The 17,040-nt window shown below is 33.7% G+C and overlaps 1 protein-coding gene across 12 annotated transcripts in view; it reads right to left on the bottom strand.

Annotated features, from left to right (window-relative positions):
- The window catches only part of SGCE (sarcoglycan epsilon), a 70,985-nt gene that overhangs the window by 36,991 nt on the left and 16,954 nt on the right, over positions 1-17,040 (bottom strand). For 9 of the 12 annotated variants that reach the window (XM_001169282.4, XM_009453639.2, XM_016957777.3 and 6 more), the window contains 3 exons: positions 7,444-7,566; positions 5,934-6,091; positions 1,058-1,130 (listed from right to left, as the gene is read on the bottom strand). In XM_001169282.4, coding sequence (XP_001169282.1) covers positions 1,058-1,130; positions 5,934-6,091; positions 7,444-7,566 — 354 coding nt within the window. The remainder of the gene's footprint in view (positions 1-1,057; positions 1,131-5,933; positions 6,092-7,443; positions 7,567-17,040) is intronic. The other 3 variants (XM_063815443.1, XM_063815442.1, XM_063815441.1) reach the window with 1 other exon arrangement.

The following is a 17,040-nucleotide window of genomic DNA, read 5'->3' on the forward strand; positions in this document are numbered from 1 at the left end:
CCTGTCATTCTCATAAATGATATCTAACATAGGGAGGATCATTCCATGATTTATACAATTCAACTACAGGCCAGGTGTGGTGGTTCGTGCCTGTAATCCCAGCACTTTGGAAGGCCAAGGCAGGTGGATCACATGAGGTCCGGAGTTTGAGACCAGCCTGGCCAACATGGTGAAACCCCATCTCTACTAAAAATACAAAAAATTAGCCGGGCGTGGTGGCAGGTGCCTATAATCCCACCTACTCGGGAGGCTGAGGCAGGAGAATCACCTGAACCCAGGAGGCGGAGGTTGCAGTTAGCCGAGATGGTGCCATTGCACTCCAGCCTGGGTGACGAGAGCAAGACTCCATCTCAAAAAAAAAAAAAAAAAAAAAAAAAGAAAATTAACTACAAAGTATTTGGTGATATTTTCCCAATTGATTAAAATATTTGAGAGTGTAATTCTGAGAATACTTCCTTATCCCTAACCTTCAAAATTCTTAGGAAATCACTTACAATTTGAGCATATGAAACTTTAAATTGCTGAAAGACTCTACAAATTACTAATACACTATAAACTATTTAGGAAGGAAATTGTACCCTAAGTTATGGTTTATTTGTTTTCCAGAAACCCTATATTATCACATATACTTAGACTATTACCTACAGTAAATTTTTAAATAAAATAATAAAACTAGTTAGTAATTATTTTTTTTGAGACAGGCTCTCACCCTATCAGCTAGGCTGGAGTGCAGTGCTCCAGCCTTAACTTGTGAATCCTTACCCCATACTTATAAGAGAAATGCTACTGTTAGTCCCATTTTAAGGTAATGAAAAAGGCTTAGAGAAATCAGAGGACTATCTGTTTGGCTTCCTATCTGAGTTTTCACCATCATAACACACCATAATATTTCATAATAAATTACATATTGCTTAGTTTTCTTTTCTATATCTTATTATTTCATCAGTTATATTAGGTATGTGGCATTTTAAAATTCTTAACTATATTTTATGTAGTTATAAAACATAATGAAATACTTCTTGTAAATAAGAAATGATCAACATATTTTCATACCTACCTTCTGCAGACATTATATTAATTATCAAATTATGCCTTGCAGTCTCAAAGGTGCGCCTGTTGTAGGCAGTTATCTATTATAAAAGGAAAACCATATTAAAGAAGTGAAATGTTCTTTGTAAAATGAAATTCATTAAGGATTAAAATGAAAACAAATTGTCATTCTTTCCATTTTCATTATTTGTTGATATACTTACAAAATATTCCTTCTCTGGGCAATGAGAACTCAGAGCTTTTAGCAATATTATGGGAAAATAAATAATTAGTCAGGTCTATTTAATATACTGAAACAAAAAGTTAAAATCAGAAAGACTCTTTCATAGAAGGCCATTAAGCACTGGTAGCAATGCAGATGCATCATTAGTAAATGGATTAACCATTATGAATTACTTACCGGTGATGTTCTAAGATTTCAAAAAAAAAAACAATAATTTTTGTACTTTTAAATGGAGTTTAAGAATTATAATGAAAAGTACACTTTAAAACAAGCATATCTTTGTGTTTTTTTGCATTTAGTACTAAACTGCACCCCAATCAGTCAAAAAATGTCATAAATAACCCTTTGGAAATCATATCTCACTTACGATGGGAGTAAAGTAGTAAGGATCATAGTCCATGAAGCTTATGGAACATGCTCAAAAACACAAATCAATCCCTTCATACGGGCAAATATTAGTAAACATTTGCAGAGCCAATAGACTTACATCAAAGTCAATTCAGAAACAGCCAGTGCAAACAACACACAAAGCAAAGGCCAACAACAGGATATGGCTTCAAAACTTAAGGCCTATTTAACTTTATAACAGATATTAAATCATTCAGACACATCTGCAGTACCTCAAAAAAAAAAAAAAAAACAAATGATTGTGTCAAAATCTTAGAATCCCAGCACTAACCTTCTGGCAATGATTGCAGCTGGAGGTGACACTGAGACAAAAGAGTAGGATAAAACTGACTTCAACTAAAAATAAATATCTTGTACATTTTAAAACAAATATCAAAGATTTTTATACATTACATGTGTCAAAAAATAAGTTGCAGTCATTGAAAATACTGAGTTAGAACAGTAAGAATTTTGAAATAAATAATTTCAAACTTTTAACAATGTTTAAAAGGTATATATTTTGAAAGGCATATTACTCCATAAAGTTAAAAGAACCTCTCTCTCCAGGATTTGTCAAATTTCCATCATATTTAATTATTTCCTTGCTGTTATCTGTTGGGACACATAATCAATTAATTTCACACCAGACATTAAAATTAAGACTAGCCATTAAACAAACTAGGAACTTTTGCTCAAATGAAACATACAAAAAATGCAAAATAGATTTTGTTTGAGAAACTTAATCATTTGAAAAGTTTGCCCTGCAAAAAATTTAATCACATTTTCGATAAAAAGTATGATCCTCTACTATTTGTTACAATATCATGAAGCTTCAGCTCAGAAAAAAAAATAGATTTTTTCAAATTAATACCAATATTTTTATGGGTAGCCTTCCCTTAATCATCACAAATTTCATTATTATAAATTTCATAAATTCCAATAAATGTCTTTATTTTTAAATAATGCAGACTATTGAAGGGAGTGAAGAATATTTCATATGAGGAGGAAGAATTTTATTACCTGATTTTATAGTTGATGCTTAATTTTAACAGCTATAACAGAATGTAGTCCTTCTATCACTTCCAATGAGACATTTAACTGCTGTAATATCCTCAGATTTTACTTATTATGATGATGTGAAGACCGTCAAAGCAGAAGAAAATGTGTCTATGTGTGCATACTTTATTTTTGATTCCCCAATTTCTAAAAGAGAGCTGATCTATTTTAGATACTTAAAATCTAAATATTTCAGATAAAAATCTACTGAATGAATTAGTAGACTTATATGATTAAATATTATATATTTAAGATACAAAAATTCTTGACTAAATAGAATATTTTAAAATACTATACCTGTTACTATAAATGAATGTAAAAATGAGCTATTTACAGATAAGTCACTATATTATATGAAAGATATGGTAAACTTTCATTTTTATCTTTTTACTATATTTTTATACATATTCATAACACTGTATGTTAGTCATAAAGTATATAATGAATGCACTCACAATGAACTCTTACGAAACCATCCCAGTACATGTGTTTCTCTCCTAGCCTAAGCCCTTACCTCTCCCCAACCAGAAGTAGTCATTCTGGATTTGGTGTTTAATGATCCATTCATTTAAAATACAGTTTTATTATAATTGCATGAATGCTTAAAGCATATGGTTTAGTTTGCCTGTTTTTGAGCTCTACCAAAATGGCAAACTATTACATGTGGTCTTCTAGTACTTTTTTTTAATTGAACATTGTGTTTAAAACACTTATCCATATTGCTGGGCAAGCTTAAGTTCACTATTGCTCTGAACATTCACTGTGTGAATACACCAAGATTAATATATTCTCTTGCTGATAGACTTTTGGGTCTCTATTGTTTTGTGGCTTTCCAGTGTTGTGCTATAGAAATGTTGCTTGATGAGCATGATTGTACATGCCTCCAGGAGGGCATTTGCAAGTACTTCTTTGGGGCATATTGCTAGAAGTAGGACTGCCAGATAATAAGGTACAGGGATACTCAACTGTATGAGATATTCAGTACTGCTTTCCAAAGTAGTGATGCCAACTCCCACATCCACCTGCAATGCATTTTACTGATGGCAAAATTTTCATTGTGATCTCCATCTGAATATTCCTCATTACCCATAAGAGCAAGCTACTTAAGTTTATTGGTGTTTGTGTCTCCTCTTTAGTGAAATATCTGTTTCTTATTAAATTGCAGGATTTCGTTTTTATTTTAGATACTCTTAGTCAGCTATATGTGTTGAAAATATCTTCTCCCAGTTTGTGGGTTGTCTCTTTAAATCATGCTCTGGTTTAATGGTTGATAAACAGACATTCACAAATTTCATATAGTGAAATTGATAAATTTTTTCTCTTAAAAATATTTAGGTCTTACTTAACAAATCCTTCCCTATCCATAGGTCAAAGGGATTTTTCTACATTTTAATATAATTGTTTAAAAATTTGCATTTTACATGTAATCCCTAATCTACCTAGACTTGAGACCTGGCATATATTCTGTTAGATTTATTCCTAGTACCTCAACATTTTTGTTGCTATTAACAATGGTATTTTTAAAAACGTGTATTTTCTCAATACATGCTATTCATGTGTAGAAATGTAACAGTAATTTATAATGATCTCACAGTTCACTGCTAGCCTTTCTTAAGATTCTTAATAGTCTACAGACCATTTATATCATTGATGGTTTCCATTTCTTCTTTTTAAATCCTTAGGGATTTAATTTCTTTTTCTTACTTTACTGTACTGGCTGGGACCTCCAATACATTCTGTAATAGATTTATCAGACAGAGTCATTCTTGTTTTGTTCCTGAATTTAAATGAAATTTCTCTAACATTTTACTATGAAGAATGATGTTTGCTATTACTTTTGGTAAAAACTGGCAAATTAAGGAACTTCACTTCTATTCCTAGTTTGCCAAGAGCTATTTTTTCTTATCAAGAATAGGTAGTAAATTTTAATAAACACTTTTTCCATAACTATCATGACAATTATGCTGTTTTTCCTTCTTTAATCTAATAATGTGGTGAATTACATTTATATATTTCTTTTATAACTTTTACTGAATATTTAAAAAAATTAATTTGACAATAGCTCAAACTAACATGCTTCTTCTAAGTACCTGTCTATCTTATAGCTACACTGCCTTAAGGAATATGATTTATAGATAGAAATCACTGAACAGTTAATACAAACTTCAATTCCAACTGAATTGGCCAATGTGGAAGCTCACATCCACAGTACACAGCTGACTAAAACTTTGGAGAAAAATTCATAGTATGTAATCCTCTGAAAGGCTGTATTCTTTTAGTTTATACATCCATTCATTTTTTTAAAGTATTGTATTAATTCCTACTAAAGATTCAATGTAACAATTGTTTTGTTGTTGTTAATTTCTAGTATCTCCCAGCTACAATGCTAGGTGCTGGTGAGGACCTGATGAATGGTAACATCACCATCACTTCTAGAATAAAGGCTAAACGTACCAGGATGGCTTACAGAGCCCTCAAAGATCTGCCCCTACCAGCATCAACGCCTCCCATTCCCATCATTTACCTACTGGGGTACATCCTATTCCAGCCACACTTATAGTTCTCTGAGACCATGTGACTTTTCTTATACCTCTAAGATTTTGATGTGTTGTTTCCTCCGCCCAAGATGGCCTTCCTTCTACTTTCTCAAGTAAATTCTTTACCTTCTTACAACTCTGCATCAAACAGCACCTTCTTACTATAGCAGTTATTACAGTGTTGGCTAAGTATTTGTTTACATCCCAGTCCTCCAACCCCTGAATTGTAAGAAGACATGGCAAGATTCACCTATTATTTATCATTCTATCCCTAAGCACCTATCACAATGCTTGGCACGTAGCAGGGGTATATGTCTGTTGATGGCTATATTTCAATGAACATAAAACTTGAATTCAAAATACAGAGCAAATAAGTCTATCAAGTCTACAATTATTTTCTCAAATAGAATTCATATTATAATAATCTATTTCTTTTAAAGTCATTTTTTTTCACAAATTTAGACTGTCATTTTTAATATAAAAGCTGAAACAAAAACTTTATAAACAGAAAAGAATGGCACATTTCCAAATGTTATCTACTGTGTTTCCATGCACAAAATATTAAAAACCACCATCAGGTAACTTTAGTTTCAACACTTAAAACTCAAATTACAATACACACACACACACACACACACACACACACACGTATAGTTTTGCTCTTTCTAGGTGTAAATTACCTCAATGATTGTTGGCTTCCCCACATTTTCAGCTGTTGGGGACCCATATAGGACTCCATCACTATATGGTGTCCTTTGGATATATCGAAGCCATCCAGGTCGGTCTGGGTAACCCATTAAATTTGTATTAAATGTTATGGGATCATTACTAATCTCGCCTAGATAAGAAACAGAGAATTAAGACATAAGACAGTTATTTTCACACATGTTGCTTTGGTAGTTTCAATCAAAACATTCTGTCTAAAATTTTTTTCTTACATTTGTAGCCAACTAAATACACACATACAAAACCCATCTGGGAATTTAAATTAGGGCACCACGTTAAAAAAATCCTTTTGGTTGTTTAATTTGTTTCAAAATCTGATGCAACAAAGAAAGCAGATTCATACAATTTTCTTGGAAATATATTTTTGGTCACCTAACAGTGATATAGTTCTGCCAGTGAGACAACTATCTTTCAGGAGAATTCCCTAATCATGCTGATGTACTCATTCTTTTGCGAAATATTCCGTTCATGAAACTCTGGACACTATCATATGAAAGATATTCCAAAATTATAAAAGTCTCATCAAAACAAAAATAATGTAATTTTAAAACACTGGAGGATAGGATGAAAAAGACCTTACAAATCCATAACAACTGTACTAACGACAGCATTTATTAATCACAAGCAATAATAACAGCATCATTTATTAGCACATCCTGGCCCTGTGTTAAATGCTTTACAAGCCGTATTTCATCTTCTTGAATACTATTAGGAACATGGCTAACTATATTGTGGAAGAGTTTTCAGGTACAGTATTCATCATATAATCTTCAAAAAGAATAGTTATATCAATTCTAATGCTAAAAACATTCTTATACAATATAATTTTCAGAAAATTCACTTTTATTTGCTGCTTAAGGAAGAGCTGTAATGATATGTTTTCTCTTGCTATTCTTTGTATATCTTCATTAACTTGATGGCATTTATGATCACTCAAAATAACATATTTAAACCAATAGTGAATTAAATAAGACTTCATAATTGGTATCACTTAAAAGGAAAAATTAATCTCCATAATATTATTATGGAGTTATATAAAATTATCTCCTATTGTAAAAGCTTTTTAAAAGCTCTTACCTAATGCCATTTTTCATTCTCCTCTACAACATATGTATAGTTTTCCAAAAATCAATGTACTATGTGAGAATCTAAGTCTTAATATAGAAAATCATAAGTTTACAGCTATAATTATTTCCATGTGAATATAGGTAGATCACTTGTCAGAGACATAAAACTCAAGACTGAGAATCCAGAAATATGCTTTCTTTAACATTCAAAAATAAATTATTTTTGTCTGTAATTAAATTTCTAATCTGTAAATGAGAAATATCCTACAACAATTTGTCACATATTTAGACCATTTGAAATAATGTTAATGATATTTTATCATATATGTCTAGATTATGCAAATTAAACAAAAAATTTAGTACGTTAACTGCTTTTTTTTCCTCACAAAGAACATACCAGGTTTTGGGTAAGGTGGAAATTCCCCCTTAAAATATTCTCTTTCCAAAACATGAACAAAGAGGACACCTGCTGATGGGTATACATTCCGATCGGAGTGTACCTTGGAGAAAATACTGTACACTGAAAACAAAGAGGAAAGATAAGTGACAGAAAGACAAATAATGAGATACGCCCTTGATAATTCAGCTTACGCTGTTTATAAAGAGGGGTCTCACTATGTAGACATTTCTGGAAAAACTGAAGCAACATGCAAGGAAACTGTTAATAACAATTTGTTTTAAATGGAAGTGATTTCAGGACAAAACGGGAAAAAATTCTTTTGATTTGTGTTTACAGCCTTTTCAAACACTACATAGACGAAATTATGCACATTTAATATTTTAGACTGTTATCAAATAATGAAGCTATCCATAATATCTTTTTGGTAATTTCTTTTTACTTGAAGTTATTACCAACAAAATACATCATGAGAACTGACCAGCTACATAATTGCTACAGATTTTTTTCTTCTTTCCTTTTTTTTAAAGCAAAGTACAGAGTAATTTTTAAGTGGTAAGAATCCATACTATACTAATTGTTTTCTAGACAAAGCATGTCAGACTATATAACACTATCAATACATGTAATGCGGTTTTTACGTATACTTATAAAAATGCATTGGATACTTTTTCTGGGTATTCATTCCTCGCATCTCTTGTAGAAATGATTTATTCAATTTTCCCTGATCTTGATATTTAATAATTCAAACAATATAATCTATTACATTATGCTGCATCCTAAATAAGCAATAACAATTACATAATAAAATTCAGGCAAAATAATTTAAGTGAAATAAGCAAATTTCATGATTTACCAGTTACTTAAGACATATGATATGAGTACATTAAAATGACCAATTGTTTTGATTAGTTTCCACTTATTGTTTTTGCTCTGATAGCATCTTCTCCACTAACACATTATTGCCATTACTCTTGTCACTTCTACAATCTCTTTTGGGTTTCTATTTTCCTGATTGGCTAGTGGCTGCAATTTTTAGATAGATAAACCCTATCAGGCCAGTTCTTTCTTTTAAGTCATTAATGGATTTGTAAATATGGTAATTAACCTTATGAACCACAAGGCTGCTCACTCCAAGCTCACAACTTACTAAAAGCCTTGGATAGCAAGATCACTGAACTACATTTTTCAGCACAAAAATAAAAACTCCCACAAAATGTTTCTTTATCTGTGAAAACTTGTCCCTGCAGTTCGGTGGATGGCTGCCAGAAAAGGGGGAACTGAGCTAAAATATTTGACTTGTAGCTTCACGTATCTACAGATTTACTACTAAAAACATAACTTCAAAGGCTGTGTAACAGAGGGAAGGAAGCTACAAGTTATGTTTAACCTAGGTATGCAGAGAGATCTATTCTTTCCTGATTTGTTTTGTACTAGTATTCATAAGTGATCTTCCCCTGTGGCATTTACAGTACCCAACTTCTACTCAAGAACAATGTACTTACCAGCAGGAATAATCCCATTCCCCGAAACAAGAATGAATGAATCACAGAAAAATAGTAAAGATGAGAATTTTATACTTTTTTTTTTTTTTTACCAGTTTGATACCACAATGTACCCTGAATGTGAGGTGCTATGGGGAATATGAAGATGAAAGAGACCCTGCCACTGCTTTCCAGGAGTTCACCATCTGGTTTGGGAGACCAACATCCACCTAACTATGTATTATCGCAGAGGTAAAACTGCTTTGGCAACACCTGGAAATATGGGAGGAGCAATTAAGGTTAGACAGATTCAGAAAAGATTTATGGAAGAAGTGGAATTCAATATGGCTCTTAAAGTACTACAGTAGTAGGATTCTGAAACTCAGAGATGTGGAATTTCAGCATTTCACAGTGAACATATGTGCAAGATACAATACTGGATACTGTGGGGGCCTTTCAGGGAAGGGAATTAAGTCAGTAATGCTGGATCCTGGGGTAAATTTAAGGTAGGGGGAGGCAAAACTGGGAAGAAAAGAAGAGTCAAAATAGGGAGTTTTGAACTCCTGCTAAAAAGTCATTTCACTCTGTATATCAAAGTATTTAAATTCAGGATCACAACCCTACATCCAAAGCAGAGAACATTACAAATAATCTAAAGGAATCTCTTTGTAGTTTATCTAATTATCTAATTTATTCTTTCTAGAGATTAAAAATACCTTGAAGTACAGCACTAAGTTTTATTTACCTTGCTATTTTCTCGGCAGCTAGAAGAGAGTCTGGTATATTTGAATAATTGTATCAATGCCTATGGAATGGATGAGTACATTCTAATACAAAGTACGGCAGAGGTAAACACAAGTTTCCTATTAGTGAACTAAATATATATAATACTTAGAGGGATAGCATTCTGTAGATTATCATCCTTCATTGACATTATAAACTAATAGTCTCCCTTAGTATTTGCTGCTATAAGGTGGTAAAAGCTAGCTAACAAAGCAAAATGAAAGGTTGTTCATATTAAATAATACTGAAATGATTCCATTTTCTACATTGCCCTCCACAGGTCCGGAAGTGGAACCATTAAAGAAAGGGTACCTGCCACTCCATATCATCTCACTTCAAGAACTTGCATAGAACATCTCAGTTTCTGCTTTTATAAAAAACATTTCTGCGTTCTACAGAGCCAAGACACAATCTACCATGGCCCTCCTGGGTTTGAAGATGACAAGCACATTTCTTTATTCATGTGTACTCAATTGCCTTTCAGCAATCTGCTGAACTGCATACTTGCTGGTCAGTTACCTTGGCAACTCCACAGTAAAAGCTGCTTCACTTTAAGTATAGTATGCCATTCACTTTGAGAAAAACATGATACAGATGTATGACACATTCATCATCTAGAAATGGAAAATGACTAAGCCACTATGTTTTGTTTGTAAAAATAATACTTCCTTTCTGTAGCATCAGTTTAAATTACAGGCACCCACACAACATTTTAGAGGAGTGCCCTTTGCCTTTCCCTTTCGCATTTGTTACTTGCAAAACAAATAGCTCTTCAACAGAGGCAATTTAGGCAGTATTTACACCTATGCTTCCTTTCAAAAACAACAAATGACACAGAGAATTCGAAGCTATAGGTTCTTGTTCTAAACGTGAGCTATATAAATAAAGCTGATGGGGTCCACTCCAACACCTACAGAGGCTATTACTAACAGTTAACACATGTTGCAGTCACATATGCCCAGGCAGCACTCACAAACCATAAGCTTAAAGCATGTTGTTTTCCTTAAGAGCAAGTCTTGAAAATCAAATTTAAACACTCTAAGAATCCACAACACTAAGATCTAATAATCTCTGAAATATACATGTGTACAGTGCCATGCTAATCAAGCCAAGGTAACAGGGTCTGGCCTCTCTGTGTATCGCATGGTTTTGCAATCTTCTACGGCTGCAAATCCATTACCTCTGCAAACATATGCCACTAGATATAAATGAAACTGGAAACCTATGGGTGGTTAAATCCATGCAATTGTATCACTATTAATGGGAAAAACAATGAGACCAAAAGTCCAACCCGCAAGAGGTCAAAAATATCATCTCCAAATAGCAAGCATAGCTAGATTTACAAAGATTAAAAACTTCTGAAGACAGGTAGTCATAAGGAACAGAATTTTTTAAGTAATAATTACATATCTGAGTAGAGAGAGCCAAAGGGGTATGTAAGCAAGTAGCTGGGATCATTATCTCACTCTCCCTAAACATAGATCCAATGTATCTCATCACCATGTTACCAAAACCTTGTCCACAAAACCGTTGTCTGTATGTTTCATTCACAGGGTATAGAATCTGCAGCCATTTCAACAACTCTATATTATGTGACAGCATAGAGCCCAGAATCAAATAACAGACCATGAAAGCAGTAGCAAAAAAAAAGGGAGCTCATGCTAGCTAAACAATGTCTTGTTTTCCTTTACTAATAGTCCAGTAGAAACTCTCTCTCCATAATGAAAATATATGGGTGTGCACGTGTGCTTATTACAATTACCTTCAAAGCAAGTTTGAATGTATTTAGTAAACATTAAATTTTGAAAGTACTACGGTGGTACGCTGCCAATGAATCCACAGCATATAACTTCACAATTCTCACAATGATTATTCTTAATGGCATATGCATAAGCACAGGCACACACACAGCCCCTTCGCTACAAAAATGTCCAGAGAACACTTGCTGTTTCTTTTTCTGCATCACCAAGAACAATTACATGGCTATAAAGATAAAATAACAACTGAGTATAAGACCCTGCAAGTTTGAGCTAGTTTTAAATCTTAAAGCCATCTCTCTTCTGAAATCTTTGAGAAGAAAGTCATAAAGTATTGTCAATATTTATGTCCGGGTGACTTTTATTAGGTACCCAGTATGTTTAGGTCTCTCTTATAGATGCTTTATTAATAAACTAATCACTTTAAAATGTCCATTTATATCATCATTTTCTAATTTTTAAGGTTTACAAGGATCTAATAAAATCTCAGTTTACCAGAACCACATGAAATGAATTGTTCCACAGAGCTGATGTTTCTGAAGTACTCTGCAGTTGATTCTTTTTCATGATGGTATAAGATCATCATTTTGTACATCAATTGTTGCACTCTGCTCTATTATACGGTGATACCCGTATGGACTGTTTGGTTGCCTTGTCATTTACCGATCACACTGTGGGTCCCAGTCTGCTAATGCTTTTTAAGGTTGTGTGTTTTACAGATTTTGTTTTCTCTTTTGTAGACAAGTTGTCAGCTGTCATTTCTCATTGCTATCAGTATGTTTCCCATAGCAGCTTCTCTATCCCCTCTAATTTGCTGTTATTAATCGGCTGCAGGTTTAGAAACCAGACTACCAAATGAGGCAGGGTTGCACATTGAAGTAAAAACAAATGCGTGCTGTTTAACGCACATAGGGCTCTGCTAGATGTAAAAGACAGGAGCCTGCATTCGCAGCATCTATTTTGGCTGCCGAAAGACTCTTTTGTGGCGTATTTCCTGGTTCTTAGTTGACGCAGTACACTTCTGAATAGATGATCTTACTATACTTGAGAGCCATTACTTAAGGTGATGGCAGCAGAAACTCTGTTATAAAATACATTCACAAATAAATAGGTGTACAATTGAAAGTCTTAATTCAACCCATATATTACATAACTATGAACTGTCAAATAAAAAATGGATTGAATGCATTGTATAAAACAATTACTTACATATTCGATATGTGGGAAATACACTGCACAATTTAAACAAAGAGATCTATGGATTAAATGATATGTTGCCCTTAGTTATAGCTAAATCAGCCTAAGATACTATAACACAATATAATTAATAAGTAACATTAATAAGCAATTAAAGTCTATTTCTAAAAGCATTTCAATTTTATCAATTTGTTTCTCACATGAAGAGTTTGAAGATGGAAGCTGTTCATTGGGAAGCATCGCAAAGGTGTTTTAACTAAGTTCAAATTATTTAAATATGATAGTATATATTTCACAGCTAGGAAATTAGTTGTTCAAGTAATTAGAACTTAGTTTAAGTATTGCCTTAACAGTAAGTATTATCTAAAAAAATGTTTTGGATAAGAATGATTAAGAAGGTTTTAAGGTATGTTGAGGATACAAAGAGAGTACTAAACAGCCACCTATCTGCTGTATCTTTTAAAATAAATTGTTGCCTAAGCAACTAGGTATCATCATCCCTGATAATTAAAAATGTTAAGTACTGACAAAAAATAATACTTCTCGTCTCATATTTTATAGTTTTAACATCTAAAAACTCTTTATGAGATTCAGAGTCCCTGTATACACAGGAATTGAACAAGAGGCAAATCTCACTTGCTGTCTCTGCATCAAAAGAACTCATTTCAAAGTTTGCATAGCCTGATACATTTATGGATTCCTTTCTAATTTATTTTTTTAACATGTTGTTACTACAGTCAAATTGAAATTTAATTATTAAGCCAGGTAATTGCTGTAGAGAAATATTTTAAGAGAGATCAATATCCAGCCAGTTAGACAACCTGTTTTTGTTTTTGTTTTTCTCACTAATTTTTACCTTGTGTTTTATCAATACAACTTTATGAATCTTGGCTTTGAATCAAAAGCTTTTCTCAGCAGTCTGCACTTCACCTTTAATTCACTCAACATCAAAGTACTGCAGGCCATTCATCTGGCATTGGCCAGCTATTGTTTTTTTTTTCAGTCACAGATAGTCCATGCCTTGGCTGTGGAATCCATCACTAAGAAGGCATTACAGTGTCTTTGTAAACTTCATTTCTCTAAGAGATATGGCCACTTTTCTTTACATGAAGTAGGAGAGGAAACCATTACTTGAATCTTCTACAAAAAAGCAGAAGAGTTTCTTCATGATATTTTCCCCAACTAAAACCACTTACTTTCAGTTTTTCCAAAGTGGAACTAAACATCTTGATTATTGTGTGATTTCATGTGTGTGTGTTTTTTAAATGTCAATCGGAAAGAGGTTGCAAACCATTGCTAATTGGTGATCAATAAGCTTAGTGTCATAGCATGCTACATTGAAAAGAGCTTTATATGTCATCCTGTCTGGGCATGCCAAATATATTTCTTTATTAAGAGACAGATCATAACATTATTTCCTACCTGCATATGGCCTCTGCCTCCTACTTAACCCAGGATTCCTGACAGTTACTAACAATCAGAGTTTGCATGCATTTGCTCTCCTGGAGAGTTCAGTCCATTTTATAGATAACAAAATTGAACGTAGAGGGACTAAGTGACTGCTTCAAGCCTATAGGACCCATAACTAGAAAATAGAAAAAAGGAAGAGTGGGTGTGTCAAAGAAGCTGATGGCCCTCAGCTTGCTCAAGTAGGTCCCCTACTCGCATTCCAGGGAAAAAAAGAAGAGATTCCATAGTCCATATCTGGAGTATTCCTTATTACTTTTGTAACCACTTACTGGGTGCTGAGGTAGAATGTCAAAAGTTAAGGCATTCAAATTCCTTGGAATCCTATTTACAGAAGAAGTACCATCCTACCGCTTTAGCTAAGAATTGGAATATTCTTTGCTGGGACTGGCAGCTCATGCCTATAATCCCAGCACATTGGGAGGGCAAGGCGGGCAGATCACCTGAGGTCAGGATTTCAAGACCAGCCTGGCCAACATGGTGAAACCCCATCTCTACTAAAAATACAAAAAATTAGCAGGGCGTGGTGGTGGGTGCCTATAATCCCAGCTACTCAGGAGGCAGGAGAATCACTTGAACCCGGGAGGAGGAAGTTGCAGTGAGCTGAGATCACACCATTGCACTCCAGCCTAGGCAACAAGAACGAAACTCCATCTCAAAAAAAAAAAAAAAAAAAAAAAAAGCTACACAAAACATACATTTGTCAAATTTATTTTATATATAAATGATCCTATCATCTTTTGTGCTCTCTTGAAATTTTCTAAAAGAGATGACTGGGATTCATGGTCAAGAACATCTCAAAGAACATTCTATATCTGAGACAGCATTTAAAATGGCCTTGCCATACAAGTTACTAGTATTTGTTATTATAATTTTAAAAGTGATGAAACAATTCTCCTCATACAGTTGACAAAACTTACTCCCTGTATAAGGTATCTTGATAATTCAGAACTATAATGATAGGATATAAATAGGATGAGAAGGAAGAAAAATAATCTAAAGGATGAGATCAAGCTAAACTGAAGAAATAAGAAAATGTGATAATCGAAACTCTTTACCTCAGTAGATTCAAGATGGAGGGATCATTTCTATTCTGAAAACTCTAGTTATCTCTTGGGTCCCAAGGAGAAAATCAGTGTGAGGTTCAATGATAGTATGAAGTTTGAAACAGGAAGAGACTGGCGTCTCTTAGAGATTCTAGATGACACTATATGTCAAAGTCTTGAAATGCATTTCCCTGAGAACAGCACCATAATAGATGACTCTGCTGAGTGCAGCAGCTGTTGAGAGAGTATTTTTTTTTTTTGGAAATCAAACAGCAAGAGGAGAGACAGGCATGCTCAGAGAGGATAGAGGTTCCAGGGATCAAAGCTAAAGAGAAAAAATGATGTGAAGTCCAGAGGAAGAGTCTTCAGAGATCCTCGGTGAGGCACAAGGAACCAGGGCATGTCCCAAGTCCTTTGGAGATGACAGAGCAGAAGTGCAGTGCAGATTGCAACAGTGAAGGACACCAGGGACCCATAACCAGAAAATAGATTAGAAAAAAGGAAGAGTGACTGTGTCAAAGAAGCCGATGGCCCTCAGCTTGCTCAAGAAACCAGCCAGATAAGGGTGTAATCAGGGGTGATTCCCTTGAAGGAACTTGGGAGAATCTGGTGGCAATATCTAAAGAGAATGTGGGGAAAAGAACTATGAGATCATGGGCCTGTGTCCTGGAACAAGTGCATCTAGTGCTTTTTAAAACAAATTTTTGTGATATTTTCATGAGAAGTTATTTGTATGAAACTCTATGTTTTCTTACAGATCTTAGCAAGGAAAATTCCTTAAAAATACACAGGTATTTGTAGGTTTGTTTCAAAGTCACTTGAGAAAATAGATGTTGGGAAACTTTGTCCCATTGTGAAAGAGATCTGGGGGTAGAAGTGTCCAGCTGAAGAATAATTCGGTTCCAGCTATAAAAATGTTAGTGATGCCCAACTTCAGAGATGTATGAAGAAAATGAAGTAAGCCAGGAATCAATCCTACAAGTACCCAGCAGGTTTCATCTGGCATTATCATCTTATCACATAAAATTACTGTTCTTTTCAAAACATTTTAATATTACTATTATTTTTATAGACATTTTGGTTGCTCCAAAGTTAGAGAAACTACTATTCTGCTGAGGTTCATGAACACATGTAGTTAATATTCTGTGTGAAGGATCATAAAGCCAAAAAAAAAAAAGAAATCTTAAGTGCAAGTTCATAATGGTAACTGGTATTTTGAAAACAACTAATATTTTGACTGTTAAGTAATGCCTTTTCTCCATAATGAAATGCGTTATTTCAAAGGTCCTGGAATATTGCTGGTCACATTTATAGATACTGAAGAAAAATTTAGAAGGATCAATCAATCATTTACAGGTCAAGTCATCTTTCCAATAGAAAACAAGTGCCACTAAGTAATAGCAAAACATATCAATTTGGTTTTGCAACAAGAATCATCCAAAATTAACCAAAATATGATTTTTTTCCAAGGTTACATACATGCTATTTAAAATGATACATGTTAAATGCACGTTTTTCAGTATTATAAATAACTTGTTATAGTAACCACAGTAGGACAATTTTTATAAGTGGCAAGCTAGTGACTGGATAAAAGGTAAGTTAAAAACATAGGAATGGTTTTTAGTTTTTCTTTAAAAAGGGCAAAGCTACAGCCAAGGAAAAGGACTTGAAAAATAATGGAATAAGAACACACGGGATCTAAAACAGAAGTTTTAGAAGATTAGGAAAACAAAATTTTAGTTTTTCAGACTTACTAACAACAACAACAAAAAGCCACACATGACTAAAAAAGGGAAGAGACTATTGGAAGCAGACATTTAATTGGCTCCCCCAAAGGGATTTAGATTTACAACCTAAACTCAC

The sequence above is a fragment of the Pan troglodytes genome, chromosome 6 (genome assembly GCF_028858775.2).
Source record: "Pan troglodytes isolate AG18354 chromosome 6, NHGRI_mPanTro3-v2.0_pri, whole genome shotgun sequence".
NCBI lineage: Eukaryota > Metazoa > Chordata > Mammalia > Primates > Hominidae > Pan > Pan troglodytes.